This window comes from Pogona vitticeps, chromosome 3 (genome assembly GCF_051106095.1).
Source record: "Pogona vitticeps strain Pit_001003342236 chromosome 3, PviZW2.1, whole genome shotgun sequence".
Taxonomy (NCBI): domain Eukaryota; kingdom Metazoa; phylum Chordata; class Lepidosauria; order Squamata; family Agamidae; genus Pogona; species Pogona vitticeps.
The window spans coordinates 75,988,105-76,008,277 of record NC_135785.1 but is presented as its reverse complement, the minus strand read 5'-3'; the positions used below and the strand labels follow the sequence as shown (position 1 = coordinate 76,008,277).

The 20,173-nt window shown below is 44.6% G+C and overlaps 1 protein-coding gene and 1 long non-coding RNA gene across 6 annotated transcripts in view; both read right to left on the bottom strand.

Moving 5' to 3' along the window:
- MGMT (O-6-methylguanine-DNA methyltransferase) overlaps positions 1 to 20,173 on the bottom strand; it is a 257,333-nt gene that overhangs the window by 228,310 nt on the left and 8,850 nt on the right. For 4 of the 5 annotated variants that reach the window (XM_072995404.2, XM_072995402.2, XM_072995403.2 and 1 more), the window contains one exon: positions 7,426 to 7,474. In XM_072995404.2, the coding sequence (XP_072851505.1) occupies positions 7,426 to 7,449 (24 nt within the window). In that variant the 5' untranslated portion in view covers positions 7,450 to 7,474. Of the gene's footprint in view, positions 1 to 7,425; positions 7,475 to 9,612; positions 9,748 to 20,173 lie in introns of all 5 variants that reach the window. The other variant, XM_072995406.2, reaches the window with a different exon arrangement.
- On the bottom strand, positions 3,200 to 7,419 carry LOC140705937 (uncharacterized). The gene is made up of 3 exons (XR_013543938.1): positions 6,343 to 7,419; positions 4,315 to 4,426; positions 3,200 to 3,748 (listed from the first exon to the last, which is right to left on the bottom strand). It is a non-coding gene; the product is annotated as an uncharacterized LOC140705937 (long non-coding RNA).

Here is a 20,173-nt window from a genome sequence, read left to right as displayed (position 1 = left end):
TTCTTCTAGAAGATTTCCTGCTCTCTTTGAAAGGTCGTATCTTTAGTCATAGGATAGGGTATAATAATATTGAAATACGTGTTTCAGACAGATATGGTTTGAGGGAGAGGGAGAGGGTTTCAATTAGTGTTGAGAAAGGAAATGAGAGTATATAGAGAGATTGCTAAAGTCAGTTACAATTTGATAAATTTGCATGTAACCTAAAAAGTTACATGTTTAATAAAATCATAGAATATTGAGGTTGGAGTGGTCCTATAAGGTTATTGAGTCCAACCCCCTGCTCAATACAGGAATCCAAATCAAAGTATATTTAACATACAGTTGTCTAATTTTTTCTTGAATGCTTCTTGCATCAGAGTACTTACCACATCACAACCCCCTGAAGGTAAGTATTTCCGTTGTTATGCTGCTCTAATTGCTAGGACTTTTTTTCCTGATATCCAACCAAAAGCTGTTTTCCTGTAACTTGTGCCAATTATTATATGGCCTGCACTTTGAGATGATTGAGAGCAGAACCTGCCCCTCTTCTGTATGACAATCTTTCAAGCATTTGCAAAGTGCTATCATACCTCCCCTCAGTCTTTTTTTTTTTCTCTTAAAGCTAAACATGCCCAGTTTTTTCCATGTTTCCTCATGGCAATTGGTTTTCAATTCCATAATTATCCTTCTTGCCCTCCTTGTTCCAGTTTGTCAGCATCTTTCTTAAAATGCATTGTCCAAAATTGGATACAGTACTCAGGATGACGCCAGAACACAGTTGAACAGAGGGGAACTAGTATTTCACGGGATTTGGAGACTGTACTTCTGTTAATGCATTCGAAAATAGCATTGGCCTTTTTCTGCAGCCTCATCACACTGTTGGCTCATATTTAGCTTTTGATCTACAATCGCTCCAAGATCCTTCTCCTTGTAATATTACTGAGCTAACTTGTAGCTGTGTTTGGTTCCCTCCCCCACCAGGTATCGAACTTTGCACTTATCCCTCTTTTTGAATGTTGCTTCTGTCTTCCAGGGCATAAGAAATTCCACCCAATTGTGTGCCCTCTGAAAAGTTTATAACCTGTGGAATCTCACGTCACCATCATGAGAGATGGGGTGGCTTCTATGTTAACGCCAGATTCTAGAATTCAGGCCCCCCCTCGAGTTATTACTTCCCATTCTTGCTGATGTTAGCTAGGGCAGTGGTCCCCAACCTTGGGCCTCCAGTTGTTCTTGAACTGCAACTCCCAGAAGCCTTCACCATCACCTCTGCTGGCCAGGATTTCTGGGAGTTGAAGTCCAAGAACATCTGGAGGCCCAAGGTTGAGGACTACTGAGCTAGGGTATCAGTGTTCCCTCTAAGCTGCATGGGAGCTTACATTTTTAGAGCTCATTGTTAGGGAAGCAAATGCACTTTCATGACAAGAGATCAGTGAATGTTTAGGATAGATCTTCTTTTCTGCTTAGCCTTCCCTTTTCCCCCTACAGGCTTAGCATAATCATACATCTGACAGCATGAGGGAGAAGTGGAGACCGACATTCTTTCCTGATCAACCTATAATTAATGTGTACTTAATGTGTGAGAGTGCACAGCCAAGCAAGTGTATCCACTCATTTGCTTCTGTTTGCAGCTGGAACTCCACATGCAAGGGACGGAGCCTCCATGCAGAGCTCCAGAGACTTAGAGGGAATGTTGAAGGGTATGAAGGAACATCTCTTCATACCAGAGTTCCAAGCTTTAGGATGCTTATTACAATGGTTTTAGTGACTCTGATTAGTGTGATGATGTTAACATCTTTACTGCAAAATTTTTGTTTTGTTTTAAATTATGCCTCTTAGCCATCTCATTTTTTTTAACATCAAAGAGGGAAGAAAAATATATTATATAATGACCAAAATCCTACTGAGTTTTTATGCTGGTGTAATACAATTTTTCAACTTCCACTACCTCATTTTTATGTGGGAACATATGAACTATGAGAACACAAAACTGCACCATTTTTCACGGGACTTGCATTTGCAAAGAATCAATGTCCCACTTTCTCAGCAAGTACACAAAAAACATAATTTTCCTCAAAGTTTAGATGTGTATACACGGGTGCCCGTGCCTTGCGGCGATGGGAACCTGAAAGTTTCCAACCTGATCGAGCAAGCGGTCACCAGGTATCGGAAGGCGATCGCCAAGGTGAACGCCCGGGGTGTGAGGGAGGTGGCCGTTGCGGGGAAAGGGGGCTGGGGGGGGAGAAGTTCCCAAATGAGTGGCGGAAATGAGGGGACAGCTGTGCTTGAGGCAAAGCACCCATGGCAGCTGGAGGAACTCTTTGTTGTAGTTGTCTGTTTGGGAACCCAGTAAGGGGGTCGCCATGGAAGAGCTTCCCCCACTCCACCCCAGAGGGGCTTCCCCTCCTCCCTGAGTTCTTTCAAGACTGACTCCAAGCACCCAACATGCGCTTTTCCTCACACACACACACACAGAGGGGAGAAAGAGAGGGGCTGCGGCTCTCTGTAAAGACTTGAAATCCACCTGGCTCTTTGCCACCAATGGTTAGTCTATTTGAATTTCCCGCCCCTTTTCCCTGCCTTTTTCTGTTTGTAAGTCAAAGCTCTGGCTGCAAGTCAAAGCAAAATTTTGCAGCCAGAGCTGTTTGTAAGTCAAACTGTTCGTAGGTCAGGGCGTTCGTAAATCAAGGCACCACTGTATTTTCAAGTCTGATGATAATGAAGCATGGTCTCTACATCAGAACTATTAAGAGAATGCTCAGTGTTCTGTTAACAGAATGTTCAATGAACATTTGGATTGATAGCTCCAGACCTCTTCATGCTTATTAACTTCTTCAATAAAGGAGTGAAATGCTCATCAGTATCACAGATAGGGTGTGTGGGAGAGAGAAGACCCTATGTTTTGAGAAAGCTTTCTGCCTTACTTTATGTTCCCTATGTTCCCTTTTCAGTGAAGGCCAGTGTGGCGGACAGCCCACATGTCACTCCTGTCAGTCACTGTAGAGCTCTAGTGCAGGAGCCTATGAGAGGACAGGATGGGAGGAGTCAACAGAACTGGGAAAGACAGAGAGTCAGTTAGGGAGAAGATTGTGAAGTGTTTAGACAAGAGATTGGAAAGTTGGTGTGTTAGAGAATACAAAAGAATTAAAAGTAATAAGAAATACATAGACTGTCAGAATATTGAGACCTTGATTAAACTGAATGAATGCCAGCAAGTGTATTTGTAATCAAATCCGCGTTTATTGAATGAATAATAAAAGAACATCCATGATTTTATTTTTGTGATTTACCAACCAAACCATAAATAAACCTTGTTATAGTTGGCAACCATAGTCTGAGATTCATAATTGGTACAGTGAGGGTAATATCCTCTGGTGGCAGCGTAAAAGGGTGAAAATAACAAGTCGTGTCCGAAGGTGAACCTGTATGAGTGGGAAATCAAACAGGGGACACTGGGGGTGAGCGACAGCCCAGGTTGACCAGTTTCAAGTGTGTCAGTTTAGCTTCATTCACAGCTTCCTCTTGCCAGCTCTACTAACAACAGATAGAGAAGTGCAATCATACGGTCACACCAAGCGATCCATTTGGTTATAGCATTTGGTAAACTCTTCAAAAACAAGTTTCCCTTTATCTGGTAAACATCATATCTAAAGTAAACTTCAGAGTTGTAATCAGTTTGCTTTGTATCACAGAAGTGAAGGGGAATCACTGGTAACTGAGTTGCCCCCTCTCTGTATAGTTCCACCTCTTTTTGCCTAGTCTTGGTGCTCTGAAAAAAAGGTGAAGAAAACTATGAGGAATGAGTGTGAGACTGGGAGCGAGAGAAAGGGGTATCTCGCTGGAGTGCCATCCCTTCCACAAAGAACAGAAAGGAAGGTACAGACCTCGCCCACTTCAGCTCCCAGAAAAACAGAACAGGGTATTGACACCCAGGGCCTGGAGAGGGAGTTGTGCGGGTTAACAGTAGCTGTTCAAACCATGGACGATTTGGTGGGAACAGGAAGGGAAAAGAGGGTGGAGACTGAGGTAGGGACGGCAGAGATAAAAGGGAGAGAAAACCCGTTACCGCCAGGTTGGGAATGGGCTTGGTTGCAGGACCCATGGACTGGAGAATGGGAGCGTCTGCGAGTGCCTAAAGAGGAGGCGGATTACCATCGAAGGAGGGAAATCCCACCCAGATCATCTTATTGGGGTGAAGCCAAAGCTCGGGAGTGCTGGAGGAGATTGAGGGAGGAAAAGGGCAAGGTCGAATGGGAGAAGAGGGAAAGGATGACATGGAGGGTAGAGGAGATGAGGAGGAGAGACTACCGGGAGGACCCTGGTCAGCCTTCTCACCAGCAAGAGATGCCGGGTGGACCAATCCCACCGAGGGTGAGGCCATTCCCTTATTGGAAGGAGAAGTCGGAGAAGCTCCGAAAGACGATGCTGCAACCGGATGGCCGGGCCCCTGGAACACGAGTGAAACCAATCCGTTCCTTAATGATGCTTGAGTACCCGTCAGACCCGTTGGCGGCAGGCGACAAGTTATGGAACAATCTTATAGACACTGCTTTTTTTGTTAAATACTCCAATAAACCTTTCCCCTGTTTCAAAGTTTAAAAGGTCTCCGGATTTTATTGTGGATACAAGAGACTCAAAGCCTGAACCTCACAATGAGGTATTTTAAAATAGGCAAAAACAATTTAAGTACAGTGGTGCCTCGCATTACGATGTTAATTTGTTCCAGCGAAATCGCTGTAGAATGAAAACATTGTAAAGCAAAATTAAAAAGCCCATAGAAACACATTAAAACCCGATTAATGCATTCCTATGGGCTTGAAACTCACCATCCAGTGAAGATGCTCCATAGTGTGGCCATTTTCGCTGCCCGTGCAGCGAGGAATCCATCCCAGAAAACAGCGGGCAGCCTTTTTTTTTTACCTGGCGGACATTTTGAAACTGCAGATCAGCTGTAGGAAAATCGTCGTTTTGCGAGAATCAGTTCCCGAAGCAGGGAACCGATCATCGCAAAGCAAAATTCCCCCATAGGAAAAGTTCACCGTTATACAATTTTGTCGTTTTACGAAGCGATCGTAAAGCGAGGCACCACTGTATCTTCAAAGCTTTCTGTGGGAAGCCTAACACCAAGGGAGGCCTGGAGAGAAAGAACAAGAAACCGGGCCTTCTTGGCAATGGCCCCTCACCTTGGAACAGTCTGCCCCCAGAGATCTGTCTGGCTCCCTCGCTCAGTGTTTTTAAGAGCCAACTTAAGACCTGGCTCTTTAGGCAGGCCTTCCCTTCTGTCATTATTTGATTATTTTTTATTTTTCCCCCATCTTGAACTATATTATTGTTACTTTTTATTTTATTATATTGTTTTTATTCTATTGTTATTGTTAGCCACCCAGAGTAGACATGTGTCTAGATGGGCAGGGTATAAATTTAATAAATAAATAAATAAATAAATAAATAAATAAATAAATAAATAAATAAATAAATAAATAAATAAATAAACAAACAAACAAACAAACAAACAAACAAACAAAATGTGAAAAATCCATGATGTGCATTTGTTGTGGTGGTAGTGATGGTGTGCCAGGGAGTCGTTTCCAACTTACTGAGACCCTATGAATAAGTGATCTCCTAAATGTCCTGGCCTCAACTGCCCTGCTCAGCTCTTGTAAACTCAAACCTATGGCTTCATTTAGGGAGTCTATACATCTCATGTTTGTTCTTTCTCTATTCTTGCTACCTTTTCCAACATTATTACCTTTTCCAGACATTCCTGCCTTCTCATGATATACCCAAAGTAGGATTGCCCCAGTTTCAACTTTTTTGCCTCTAGAAATAGTTCAGGCTTGATTTGATCTAAGACCGACTTATTCATCTTTTCTGACAGTGTACAGTATCCACAAAGCTCTCCCCCAGCACCACATATCAAACAAATCAATTTCTTTTCCAGTCAGCTTTCTTAACTATCTAGCTTTCACACCCATACATGCTGATCAAAAATACTAGAGTGTTGATGATTTTGGTCTAGGTCCAGTGACACATCTTTACACTTGCTTATCTTTTCTAATTCCTTTGTTGTCACCTTTCTGATTCTTAAGTCTTCTAATTTCTTGGCTGCAATCTCTGTTTGGATTGATGATTGAGCCAAGGTCAAATCTTTCACTATTTCAACTTCTTATCCCAAATGAATAAAAGACTGTCATTTGCAATGCTCTCTAAATATCAACCCACATATCTCTTCCTACAGAAAGTTTTAAAGTCTTAGATTTCGTTCCGTATTATTTTAAAACCACACCCCACATACAGTCCCCTCATTTTCTTCCAGTGCACCAAGTTTTTCAAGCTGGTTGGATAACTCAGTGAGTTGGATACCTGGCTGCAGTACCAGAGGTCAGGAGTTTGATTCCATACTGGGCCTCCCAGGAGAAGACACAGATTGTGTTGCCTTAGGTTAACTGCATAGTCCCTGAGTGCCCCCCAGAAGAAGGCAATGGTAAACCATTTCTGAGTATCTCCATAGTTAGAAAACCCTGGAAAGGATTGCCATAAGTCAGAATTGATTTGGTGGCACATAACTACTATTAATGACTGCCAAGAGATTGACAGGTAATAAACAAAACAAACAGAAGATAGTGGAGAAAATCAATTAACGCTGTTGCCTAGATCAATTCATTTTCATTTTATTTTTTTTTGAGGGAGAGGGCTATACCTTGAGTTTATGCTAAGCAGGTACAAAGCGACCAAATAAACCAAGTGAAAACTTATTCACACCTTCTGGATACAAACATCATGCGGCTTTCAGCAGACTCACACAAGAAGAAAAATCAGAAGAAAAAAGTAAACAGAAAGGTAATTACAAAGTCAGCCTGTAAAGAAACAAGCATAAATACAGTCTACATACTAAAATATGTTGCCTCTCATATGGGGTATCAGCTACTTATATTTATTTACTATGCCCTTTACTTAAGTACAGCAAAAATAAAAAATTACTGTTAGTAATATTTAATTAAAACTTTGTACACAATACAATTTTCTACAAAATTCTTGGAAGAAATCATTTATTTTACGTTTATTCCTTCCATTCATAATATTAATTCAATTATAAAGTTGGACAATTTCTCTTTTGCTAGTTACTTTTAAAAAAGAATATTAATTTGACCATAGAAGGGCAGGAAACTGCTCAGTTAACCCCCCAAATACAGCAGTGTTCAATTAGGTTATGCTCTGTGGAAGATAGATATGTGATGCGGAAAGGTCCACTGCTGCCTGTTACCAACCATGACAGAGCTACTGAGATTTACAATGCAGCATCAATCTTGTCAACTGGATTCTTAACACTGACTGCTGGACACTGGGGAAAGATGCCAACTATGTTATGTGAATTCTTCTGCAGGATTATTACTTTGTGTGTGGACCTAAATGTGCTGGTCCCCCCACCCACCAACAGCAACTTACTTTTTGATGCAGTTTTGATGCCATGTTAAGTATGCAGCAGGAGCTTAGCCTATGAGAAAGAAATATTAAACTTGTTAGGAAAAATACATTGGTATATATTTCATAAACAGCTAACAGAGAAGGCATAAGCCACCTTGCTTTTTTCTCTTATCACATGAAATCTCTCTCTCACACACACACACACACACACACACACAGAGAGAGAGAGAGAGAGAGAGAGAGAGAGAGAGAGAGAGAGAGAGAGAGAGAGAGAGAATTTTAGAGAATACAATACAAAAAAGAGTATGGGAATTTTTCTTTTCTTGTGAGCAAACAGGAATTTTGAAGTTCACTAGGTCATCTATCATCTGCAATGAGTCATAATCAAAAGACGACATTATGAGACTTCTCTCATCGCTTGCCCTGTAAAACGGGGATCCACAGGATAAGAGAAAAGCTTGAGACACATCCGAAAGCCTGTAAAAATATTGCTTAAAATATACTGTACCCAAGCCACTAAACAACCCTTTTCTTTTTTCCATATATATACTTGCTTCCTTCCTGATATCAAAGACAATCTACATTGAAAGTAACCTGAGATATGAGGAAAGACAAAAGAATAAAAACAAACAGAACAATGTAAAGGTAGCAGTGATTTCTATAAAGCCACTATGGCATCTTTGCTTCCATTTACATAGCAAGGTGTTTATTTATTTTGAACTGACAGCAACTGAGGACAGGATTCCTCCATGTTAAACATATTTACATGAAAGCTAGAGAACATCTGAATTTCCAAGTAAGTTGGTTTAGGACCAAGATTACGCCACATTTCAAATGTACCAGCCATTTGTTTTACAGCTGTCAATATTAATTGTTAACAAATTTAACTGTATTTGTCTTCTATCAAAGATGAACACAACCAACCGTCTACCAAGTGGCAACTCACTATAACATGCATAGAGCAGCTCTCAGTGAACAAGTCCTCTGAATTGCCCCACCCATTGACATTGAATTTTTATCACTCTTCTGTGTACGGTACCTAAATTTCTGATCAGACACAAAAGATTTTTGTGTCCATCTCACAGAAAAATATAGATGACACATCTAATCATCATAGTAAGTTACAACCAGGGACACAAATCAATCAATCAATCAATCGATTTACTTTCACTAGAGGTTTGTTTGCTTGTCTGTTTCATTTCTTTTGTGTGTGTTTTTTTGGGGGGGGCAGCAAAATAAGGGAATCATTACTGTTTGCTACAGCAAGCCACATAAAAGACCGGTGCCGAATGAGGTAAGCACACAATGTATCTAAGCCAGTCTCATATGGTGGTCCATCGTACCCTACCACTCACAATTTTAGCAAAAGAAGAAGAAGAGAGTCACTGTAATATTAAGATTGCAAAGCTCAGCTTCATTTTGTTTTCTGGAGGTCTTTCTCTGCTAAGTCAGACACGTGTATAGGGAGTATTCTCAGATCTTAATTAGAGGGGTGGGGATATTGAAGCCTTAAGAAGAAGTGGACTTCTCCCAGGTGTTTTAGTAAAATGTGTGTTAAAAATAAAGAGCTTTGAGCGGCCTGAATAGAAATGATATCCTTTTCAATCATGTTAACCCAATTTAGTACAGGTAATACAACTAGCCAAGACCTAGATTTCAAAAATAAAATTGGGTGGGAGGAGATACTTAATTTTCTAAACCAAGTCTTTTCTTTGCAATTGCTCATTTGGGGTGTCTTGTAAGAAGAGAAATTATTTTTCAAGAATCAATGTTATCTATCATTTCAAGTACTATAGTCAAAAAGGGTGGTTCTCTTTCTTATCCCAACCATAACTATCTTTTTCAATGTTCCTTTCTGATCCACCAAAAAGTAGTCTTTATTGATTTTTAAGTCTTCATCATGCCAGATTACTTTTTTAAACTTTGCTTTAACTGATAGTTGGGTTAAAGGTACTGTACAAAGTACTTTGAGATCAGAAGGCCACAATGTTGAAATTTAACTGTTTGGAACAGGCCAAAATGCCTTTTTATCTCCACATTAAGAACAGCAATTCTTTTGATTCTGGAACACAATTAGTTCTTTCTTTCCTGTTTATTCAACACATGGTCTTTCTCTCTTTTTTATTCATTTCTACTCCTTTCTTCCTTCCCTTTCTTTCTCACCCCCCTTCCTATCTCTCTCCCTCTCTTTACAGAACATTACCAGACCATCAAGGGACGTGGTGGCGCTGTGGGCTAAACCGCAGAAGCCTCTGTGCTGCAGGGTCAGAAGACCAGCAGTCGTAAGATCGAATCCACGCAACAGAGTGAGCTGCCGTTGCTTTGTCCCAGCTCCTCGCCAACCTAGAAGTTCGAAAGCATGCAAATGCGAGTAGATAAATAGCTACCACCTTGGTGGGAAGGTAAAACGGCGTTCCCTAGTCACGCTGGCCACATCACATGGCAATGGAAACTGTCTTCGGACAAGCCCTGGCTCTATGGCTTGAAAACGGGATGAGCACCGCCCCCTAGAGTCAGACACGACTGGACTAAAAATGTCAAGGGGAACCTTTACCTTTTTACCAGACCATCAAAGGTGAAGAGGTTACAACATAATGACAGAATCTAGCAACAGTATTTTAACTTCAAACTGCCCTTGCTCTAAATAAGCACCTTATTATGGTTTATGATTTATTATATTTTAAAAACTATTTTCCCTAGAAAGAAGGGAAGATATCTTACAGTTTAAAAGAAAGAGTAATGGCAGCAATAAAAGCAACATTTAAGACATACTAAAAATCCACACCCCTCCCCATCAGAAATAATCAATTAGCATTGTAGCATTATTTAAATATTGTCAATCATGAATTACACACTTTGCATTTTGTCATGCTGGTGTAATGAATGCCTTACATTTTTTATTATCAAACAAAAAATCCTAAATGATCCCTTTGTTCCTAAAAGAAATAAATTAAAGCTTCTCTTCACAGGCAAATTTGAAATTCCCTGTGTCCTAACACAGCACTTAAAGGCAGGCTGATAAAAAGAGGGAATATCAGAGGTCAAGTGCTAGATCTCTAGTGATGAGGTGGACTCAAGAAAGGTTGTTTCTTGCCTTTCAGCTCTCCTGCAGACTAATCAAAGAGAAAATATGATTTCTGACTTCCACTAAGATCCACTTACTTTCTTGCTTTCCCACAGGAAAACCTTTCCGTTGTAGAGGTAGCCAGTGTTCATGAATGAATGTGGGAGGCCTACTTCAAGGATGATATATTCAAAGGTGCAACAAAAAATATCAGCACAAACCAGGCCAAGCCCAGAAGGATCAGGGACTGACTCATCCACAGGGTGGATGAGTCAATATGTCTCATGAAATGCCGGTCTGCTGTACGTCACAACGCTAAAAAATGGATTATATGTTAAAACCTCCACCTGTTACACGTCAATATTGGCCTTCTATAACATACTCAAGTACGAAACAAAAATGTGGCATACTGACTTACAAAAGAAAACTCAGGGTCTGGCCCCCCTCCTGTCTCCATTATAAGCACCTTTAAGCAGTATTGGGTGGTGGTGGGAAGACAACCTGCATTTAATATTCTGCACAAAGAAAGCTAGGGTGTTTACTCACAAATTGGTCTTTTTTGTTTTCCCCTTTCAGTTCAAATACACACCATCAGCAAAGAACAGCAGGGCAGGAAAATCATTTGCCCCTTCTTTGAATATTTACCAGGGGGTGGAAAAATATTAACAGACCACGAAAGACACAAGGATCAAGCATAAGCCTCACTGGCATGGTATACACTTGTGTCTGAGCTTGATTAATTCAGGCTGCAGACAAGGGTTTGAGAGATTGAATGTTCCTCCATATGCTTCAGTGGAGCAACAAGAGCTCGCTAATAGAGCATATGTTTTCAGTTAAAAGGTTCAGATACCAGGTCTCTTCCTGAGACCCCACAAAGCCGTTGTCAGTCAGAGTTGACCCTACTGAGTTACGTGGACAAACAGTCAGAACTCTTGCAAAAAAATGTCCCATACAAAGGACTTTTCCACTTAGAAAACTGAGTACCAAGGAGAACAGTTCCAGCACAGGCCTATGTCTCAAATGCCCATCTCTGCTGTCTGAGCTGGTAAAGCCCCAAAACAGGCACACTATTTTATATGGACTTCTTCTGCATGTGGAAAATAATTAAAAAAAAATTGGGGGGGGGTAAGCCTTAGAAACAAGTACTGTATCAGCCAAGTACAACATGTGAAACAACTTACTGGCTGGCTATTGTGGGTTTTCTGGGCTGTTTGGTCATGTTCTTAAGGTTTTTCTTCCTAATGTTTCCCCAGTCTCTGTGCTCAACAGAGCAGAGTTCTGACTCTTGTCCTCTGAAGATGCCGGCCACAGACACTGGCAAAATGTTAGGAAGAAAAACCTTAAGAACACGGCCAAACAGCCTGGAAAACCCACAACAACCATTGGATCCCGGCCGTGAAAGCCTTCAAGAATACAACTTACTGGCTGTTCGGATCTCTGTAACTGGCAGGGGCAATATTATGCAGAAGTTTCTTAGATAAGAAGACACCTTTACTGCAGAAAAGAAAGGTTACTTACCTGTAACGATGGTTCTTCAAGTGGTCATTCTGTGAATTCACACAAAGGGTTAATACCAGCGCCAGCGTTGGGCCTCTCGGAACATTCTCTAGCTGCAAGAGAAAAGTAACAATGTTTAGGACTACCCCTACTGCGCACGCCCAGCCTAACCGTCCCTCAGTTCCATTTGTCCGCCACAGGTACCCGAGTCATAGAGATGCCAGTGACAGACAGATAGAGGGGAGGCCGGGCGGGATTGTGTGAATTCACAGAATGACCACTTGAAGAACCATCGTTACAGGTAAGTAACCTTTCTTTCTTCATCGTGGTCTTCTGTGAATGCACACAAAGGGTGATTAGCACGCTTACTAACCGGATGGTGGGCTGTCACTGAAGAGCTGACGTTAGCACTGCCCTCCCGAACCTCGTTTCCTCTCTTGCCCTCATGTCCAATCTGTAGTGGGTTATGAAGGTAGAGGCATTGGACCAGGTAGCGGACCGGCAGATGTCGGGCAGGTCGACGCCACGGAGTAAGGCAGTTGATGAGGCTACAGCCCTGGTGGAGTGTGCCCTAAGTCCTTCTGGAGGATCTCTGTGGTTGAGCTCGTAGGCAAGGGTGATGGTAGATACGAGCCACCTAGAGAGCGTCGACGGCGAGGCCGGACAGCCCTTCTTTGAACCAAAATAACAGAGAAACAGTCTGTTGGCCTGTCTAAAGTCCTTGGTCCTAGAGACATAAAAGGCCAGGGATCGTCGAACATCGAGCATGTGGAGCATGCGTTCAACATCAGTAGCCGGAGACGGAAACAAGGTTGGTAGAATTAGTGGTTGATTTACATGGAAGTCGGAGACCACCTTCGGGAGAAAAGAGACGTCCAGATAAAGCATAACTTTGTCCTTAAAGAATTGAAGGAATGGTTGGTCATAACGGAGAGCTGCTAACTCACTAGCCCGGCGAGCAGACGTGATAGCCACCAGGAACAGCGTCTTTAAAGAAAGCATCTTCAGGTCACAGGTAGCCATGGGTTCAAATGGAGGCCTGGAAAGAGCATGTAGAACCAAGTGAAGGGACCACTGTGGGAGTGGTGGACGAACGGGAGGTCGGAGGTAGAGAGACCCCTCAAGAACATCCTGACGGTAGGGTGAGAGAAGAGCCGGGAAGAGGGAGAAGCCCTGGGTTGGAAGAAGACAACCGCAGCAAGGTACACCTTGATAGTAGATATAGAAAGGTGAAAATCAAACAGGTAACGGAGATACTGTAGGAGCGTGGAAAGAGATACAGGGGAGGGAACAAGATCCCTCTGCTGGGTAAATTTCAAAAAACTTTTCCACTTGTAGGTATACAAGCGAGACGTGGAGGGCTTGACGGCATTAGTCAAGACCTCTTGGATTTCGGGACGATCCTCCATGCCGTCAGATGGAGCGTGTCGAGGTCGGGGTGAAGGACTTTGCCTGCTTCCTGGGTCAGCAGGTCCGGCCACAGTGGAAGGGTCATGGAGTCCACAGCCATGCTGACTAGAGTGGGGAACCACACTTGGCGAGGCCAAAAGGGTGCAATGAAAATGGCCGGAGTCATCGAACGTTGGAGCTTGATTAGGGACCTCTGTATCAACGGAATCGGTGGAAACATGTATAAGAGACCCTGGTTCCATGGAATCATGAATGCGTCGCCGAGAGAATGTAGGCCGAGACCGGCTCGAGACGCGTACCTGAGGCATTTCGCATTGTGAGGGGATGCAAACATGTCCAGCACTGGAGACCCCCACCAGTTGCAAAGGTCGTGGAAGACCAGAGGGTTCAATTCCCATTCGTGTGTCTGATGTTGAAGCCTGCTCAGAGTGTCCGCAATTGTGTTGTCCTCTGTGGCTACATGGATGGCTACCGGGTAGATATGATGACGGTAACACCACTCCCAGAGGAGGATGGAGAGGTACAGGAGTGAGTGAGAGCGAGTTCCTCCCTGCTTGTTGACATAGTGCATCGTGGTAGTGTTGTCCGTCACCAGCTGAACTCCGCGGCCCTGTAGCAGAGGAAGGAAGGACCTGAACGCTTTGATAACTGCAAGTAGCTCCAGGTGATTGATGTGGAGCATGGTTTCCTGTGGGGTCCATAGGGCATGAATGGTGTGATGGCCGCAGTGCGCCCCCCAGCCGGATGGACTGGCGTCCGTTGTGACTTGAGCGGTGAGACGGAGTGGACGAAAAGGCCGACCAACCGTGAGGTGGGGTGTGTACATCCACCACTGGAGCTGCCTGGCGAGCTCCGGGGTGACCCGGAGACGCTTCCTCTGGCTGTCCATCATAGGGTCGAAAAGAGTGAGGAACCATGACTGGAGCGACCGTAGCTTGAGGTGAGCGTGAGCGAGCGCCGGTGTTGTAGAGGACATCAGGCCGAGGAGGTGTTGGGCGTGATGGGCTGTCACCCGAGCACGAGGGTGAAATTTTCTGATGGCTCGTTGAATCTTGTGTATCCTCTCTGGGGGAAGAAATGCCCGACCCTTTACAGCATCTAAGCAAACCCCTATGTATTGTACTGTCTTGGAGGGAACGAGCTGAGACTTCTGTTTGTTGACAGTGAGACCGAGATTGGAGAGGAGATACAGGATGAACTTTGTGTCTTTCAGGGATTGTCTTCGTGAGGTGGAGACTACGAGCCAATCGTCCAGGTAACGATAAACGTGGATGCCCCTGAGACGAAGGTAAGCTGCCACTGGGGCCATGACCTTGGTGAAGGTCCGGGGAGCTGTGGACAGGCCGAATGGCAGGGCCTGGAATTCGTAGATTGTGCCCTGAAAGATGAACCGAAGAAACTTGCGGTGGTCGGGGTGGATAGTGACGTGGAAGTATGCGTCCTTTAGATCTATAAGGACGAACCAGTTGTTTTTCTTCAGTAGGTGCATGATGGACTCTAAGGTGAGCATTCGAAACCGTCTGGGTCGCAGGTAAGTGTTTAGGAGTCTTAGATCGAGGATGGGCCTTATGCCTCCTCCTCTTTTTGAGACAGCAAAGTAGCGGGAGTAAAACCCGCGTTGTATGTCGCGGGGTGGTACTGTATAGATGGCATCTTTTTGCAAGAGAGATGATATTTCTTCCTCTATAGAGGAGTCGAATGGAGAATGATTTATGAAACCTAGCGGAGGAGATCTTATAAACTCCAGCTGGTAACCACGCTGAATAATTCTTAGAGCCCAAGTGTCGGTTGTGATGGCAGACCAGTTGTGAAGAAACGGTTGAAGACGGGTGGTAGGTGGTGAATGGGTAAAAATGGGGGGCCGAAAGTCAAAGATACTGTTTTTGTTTTCTTCCAGGTGGCTTAAAGGATTGGCGGCGATGAGACGGACGAGGCCGGTATCCCTGGTAGCCCTGGACAGAAGAAGAGGACTGGCCAGAGCGCTGCTGAGGTAGGTGCTTATAAGGACGGTACTGTTGAGAAGGTTGATATTGACCGTAAGATTTACGCCATTGGGGTCTTCGCTGTCTAGACTGAGTTTGAACAGAGTAGGACTTGGCAGTCCTCTTGGCCTTGTGAAGGTCTTCTAAATGGGAGTCGGTCTTTTCGTTGAACAGACCGGTAGCATCAAAGGCGAGGCTCTCAACCTTTGATTTGATGTCATCCATTATGTCTGCAGAACGGAGCCAAGCGTGGCGCCGGATGGTGATGGCAGACATAAGAACTCTGGCAGAGATCTCTGCTGCATGTCTGATGGAGAGACGCTCATGCTTGGATACCGTCTGAGCTTCCTCGTATGAGTTTAGGAAAGCTTGCCGGGTGTCTTCAGGTATCATTTTTAGTCCTGGCAAAAGTTTAAGCCATAACTGTTTGTGATAAGCCCCTAGAACAGTCTGGTAATTTATGACTCGAAGTAACAAGGTGACAAGGGAGTAGATTTTCCTGCCGATGATTTCCAGTTTCTTACCCTCTTTGTCAACGGGGGTAACGTGAGCTTTGGCAGATGGCCTTGAACAGCTTGTTTCAACAATGAGTGAGTTCGGAATCGGATGTTTGAGCAAAAAGTGGGTGTCAGCCCCATGAATCCTGTAGAAGTGTTCCGTGCGACGAGGGACATTAGGGGTATTCGCAGGCTGAGCCCAGAATTCCTTAATGGCCTCCATAACTACAGGCACAAAGGCTATACTAGGGGGAGCGGTACTGTCCTTCTTGATGTCTCCGAAGAACAAGTCCTCACCCGGAGGCGAAGGAAGATTCAAGTCCAATTTTAGTGTTTTAGCAAGTCTGGACATCATCTGTGAGTAGGAAGAAAAGTCCTCAGATGGAGAAGATGCGTGAGGATCACCAGTATCTGAAACCACCACATCTCCCTGAGGCAACTCGTGCGGTGGCAGGGGTGGGGGTTGTTCATGATCAGAGTCAGAAGAGTGCTCCGTGGACACCTCATCTGGATCTGAGGAGAAGACATCCCTCTTCTTTTTTGGAGGGGGTCTCTCGATGCCGACCGACGCTGTCGGAGGTCGAGTCGGGACCGCAGTCGACGCCGAGGTGGAAGGCACCGGTTGCGGTGCAGGGGCAACAGGTAGCGAAGGAGGCTTTTCTCCGACTCGGATAACTCGGCGTCGACGTCGAGGGCGGGTCGACTCCGAGGAAGAAGACAGGTATATGTACCGGATCTTCTTATGGTACCGGTCTCGAGATGCGGACGTCGAAGACGAGGAAGGAGACCTCGAGCGCTCACGTCGACGCCGATGGTGCTTACGACGCTTGGGACGGTCGGAGTCCACCGAACAGGAAGAAGAGGATCGACGTCGATGTTTACTACGACGCCGATGGGAGCGGCGCTTCTTCCTAGAGCGTTTGTGCTTAGAAGATTTTGAGTCCGAACGATGGGAAGAGTCGGACTGGGTCGAAGCCCGATGCCTCTTCTTCGACCGTTTCCATCGAGGAGACTTCGACCTCGAGCGGCCGGAGGAAGGGGACCGACTCGGGGAGCGATGCTTCTCCGTGCGGGGACGTTTGCCTCGAGGGGATTTCGACCTCGAACGCACGGGTGAGCGAGGCACCTTGTCTCGAGGAGATCTCGAGCCCGAGTGTACGGACGAGATCGACACGGGAGACGACCCCTGGCCCGCAGGAGATGGGCTATGTGGGGCAGAAGTGAGACCAGTAGTGACTCCTACTAACTGGCTCGGTGTCGGGGAAGACATTCCCGATGGTGGCACAGCTTCAGTGCGTCGAACCGGAGGAGGAGCGGGTGCGTCGGACGAAGCCTCGAAGCGTCTCGACAACCCCTCGAGAATCGGTGACGGTATCGAGCCCGAGCTCGGAGAAAGTCGAAGGGATGTCACCTTAAGCTTGGCGGCTGCCTTGGCTTTAGATGTCTTCGACGGTTTAGCTTTCGGCGGAGCAGGGGCCGGGGGCTCGGGATTCGAAGTAGGAGCGGCCGATTTCGACGCCGCGGATTTTTTCGACATTTTCGAAACTTTGGAGACGACCGATTGTACAGGAGCTGCTCGAGAAGTGGAAGCCATTTCCCCCTCCGAGGGCGCCGTGGAAGACAACGTTGACTCCCACAGATGAAGTTTAAGGCGCTGCTGGCGAGCCTTAAGAGCGGCTTTAGTAAAAGCTTTGCAGTGTGGGCAAGTCTTGGAGTTGTGCGATTCCCCCAAACAATACAAACAAGTATCGTGGCCGTCCTGGTGGGGAATTTTGCGATCGCACACCACACACCTGCTGAATGGCCCGGAAGGGGACATAGGGCGGTAAGAAACCGACGTCGACTAGTTTAAGGGAGAAGGCAAAGCAGTCCGTAAGCAGTCCGAGTAAAAGCCAGGAGAATAGAATAAACCGAGTCGTCTAGTTGAAGGGAGAAAGCGCTAGGGTAGTCCGTGAGCTAAGCGAGGTCAAAATCCAAGGAATAAAATCAGGTCGCAAATAGAACGCAGCTAAGAATGAAAGGCTCCAAACCGCTAGGCGGAAAAATGGAACTGAGGGACGGTTAGGCTGGGCGTGCGCAGTAGGGGTAGTCCTAAACATTGTTACTTTTCTCTTGCAGCTAGAGAATGTTCCGAGAGGCCCAACGCTGGCGCTGGTATTAACCCTTTGTGTGCATTCACAGAGGACCACGATGAAGAAGAATACCAGTTCCTTCCGGTTGTTTAATAAGTGAAATAAAACAATAACTAGTAAACTGAAGGATTGGAAACAAAGCCATGATCTCCCCAAGCATCACATGCTTGAGTTAGTCAGCTGAGTTTTAAACCTGGCACTAAAATATGGGTAAAGAAGACAGAAGTTGGACTTTCAAGACTTCCATACATAACCAATAAAACAGTCTCCTGTGTCTCCACATAATCTGTCTGTAGCCAAACATGTGCAACCTTCTACACTCCAACTTCTATCAACTGAGATGAGAATTTAGGAGTCCAACAGTACCTGGAGGGCCATATTCAGTTCATCTGTGGTTTATATTCAATTCTTTTAAAAAACCCCTCCAGTTTATGAATGTGGAATATTGTCCTTTTGTATCCATGTTTCAAAATGCCAGGAAATGGCTCAATATTGCTGCACAATATTGTGCCCATTCTGCTAGCAGGAAAAAGGATGCCAAACTTTACATAGCAAAGAGCAGCCTGAATGTTGACAACATCAACAGCAGCAGAATGGATTGCATACAGCAGAAGTTGGCAGCCCCCGGTCCGCGGCCTAGTGGCCTGACCTCACACCCGCCCTTCCCCACAGCTGCTTAGCATACACACACACACGTGCGAGCACCGACGTGAGCACTCCCCCACCCCTTCAGGCATGCACCTGAGCGCCTGGACTTCCTCAGAGGCTCAGCCGGTCCACGGTTCCAAAAAGATTGGGGACCGCTGGTCTACAGGATACCCTTTTGCACTCATTATTCAACATGCTACGTCAAGCAAGAGGAAATGCCAGAAGCTAACTCCTTCTTCCATCAGTTAACCACTTCTCACCCAAACACAAAACAATTGTCAGGGTTGTTTTTTTAACATGTGGACATGAGGCTATCCTGTGATTCAAAGTCCAGTTTCATATTATAATGCTTTGTTTGGAATGCCTCCATCTTTAGAATTGCCTTGTAGAATGGGGATTTGTTTTGTTGCACAATAACATTACTGCACTCTTGTGCAGTGATAATACAACAGCAACACACGCCATTAGCAAACGTCAAACCTTAAGTAGCCAAACAGCACCATCTCTTTATAAGCTGGATATATGAATACACTTGTGTGAACTCCCTGATATTGGGATCAAATCTGCACAGGTGAATGGTGATGGGACACCCACAACAGCTCAGCAAATGAAAAACCAACATGTTCCCTTGGACTGTTGAATGTTGAACTGACTGTTGTCCAGGGCAGACATAAGGAAAGAATTGAATATCCTGAAAGAGGTTACTTTTGGAACCCTCAATATTTTATTATAGGTCCTACTTTTGTCTATGGAAATAAGTAAACTTGGGTTGTGTACACAGGAAAAAAGATTTATGAAAAACTGAACTTTCAGAATCCTCTGCCAAGTATGGGCTTTAGCACATTCAGAAAGCAGGAGGAAGGAATGCTGGGCTTCAGAAAATTGATAGCATCACTCAGTCAGGAGTCGTAATTTTTCTTTAGCTGTTTGGTTGGCTTGAAATGTCATGGATGCTTTTGACAATTCACACAGCCAGACACAGCTCCAAGAGCCGTGTTGTTATTTGGCAAACCGATTGAGGCTGAGTGTATTCTCTGCTTGGGAGATCAAGGAATGCTGTTGGAAACTGTTCCAAAGTAAGCTAGGGCTCTGCTTTCACAGCTGGACATTAGAAGTGCCTTAGCTTGCCGCTATAAGACATCCCAGCGTGAGAGAAAGAGCACTAAATATGGCTGAAATTAAAATCCACCTTCATTTTCTCAAACAGAGGCATTTGTATAAAATCACAATTAAATTGCTCCACATTTTTTTTTAAAAAAAAAACTTCATTTACCATACACCTCATCAAGTTCCATAAATCTTGGTGTTGTTACTTGCATAAATTCTGCTTCCACCTTTTGCTCCATACTTTCAATGAACTGTCTGGAATATCAAGTTTCAAAACACAAGGAGATACTGAAGGATTCCCAGAAAATGCTCTTTTCCTGAAAGCCTTGAGGAGATCCTGCAGTTTCCCTAAACAGCTCATTCCTTTGCTAAAGTATTATTACACATCTCATGAATGTCTAGCCTAGCTCTGCTTTCTAGTCATTTAATCCC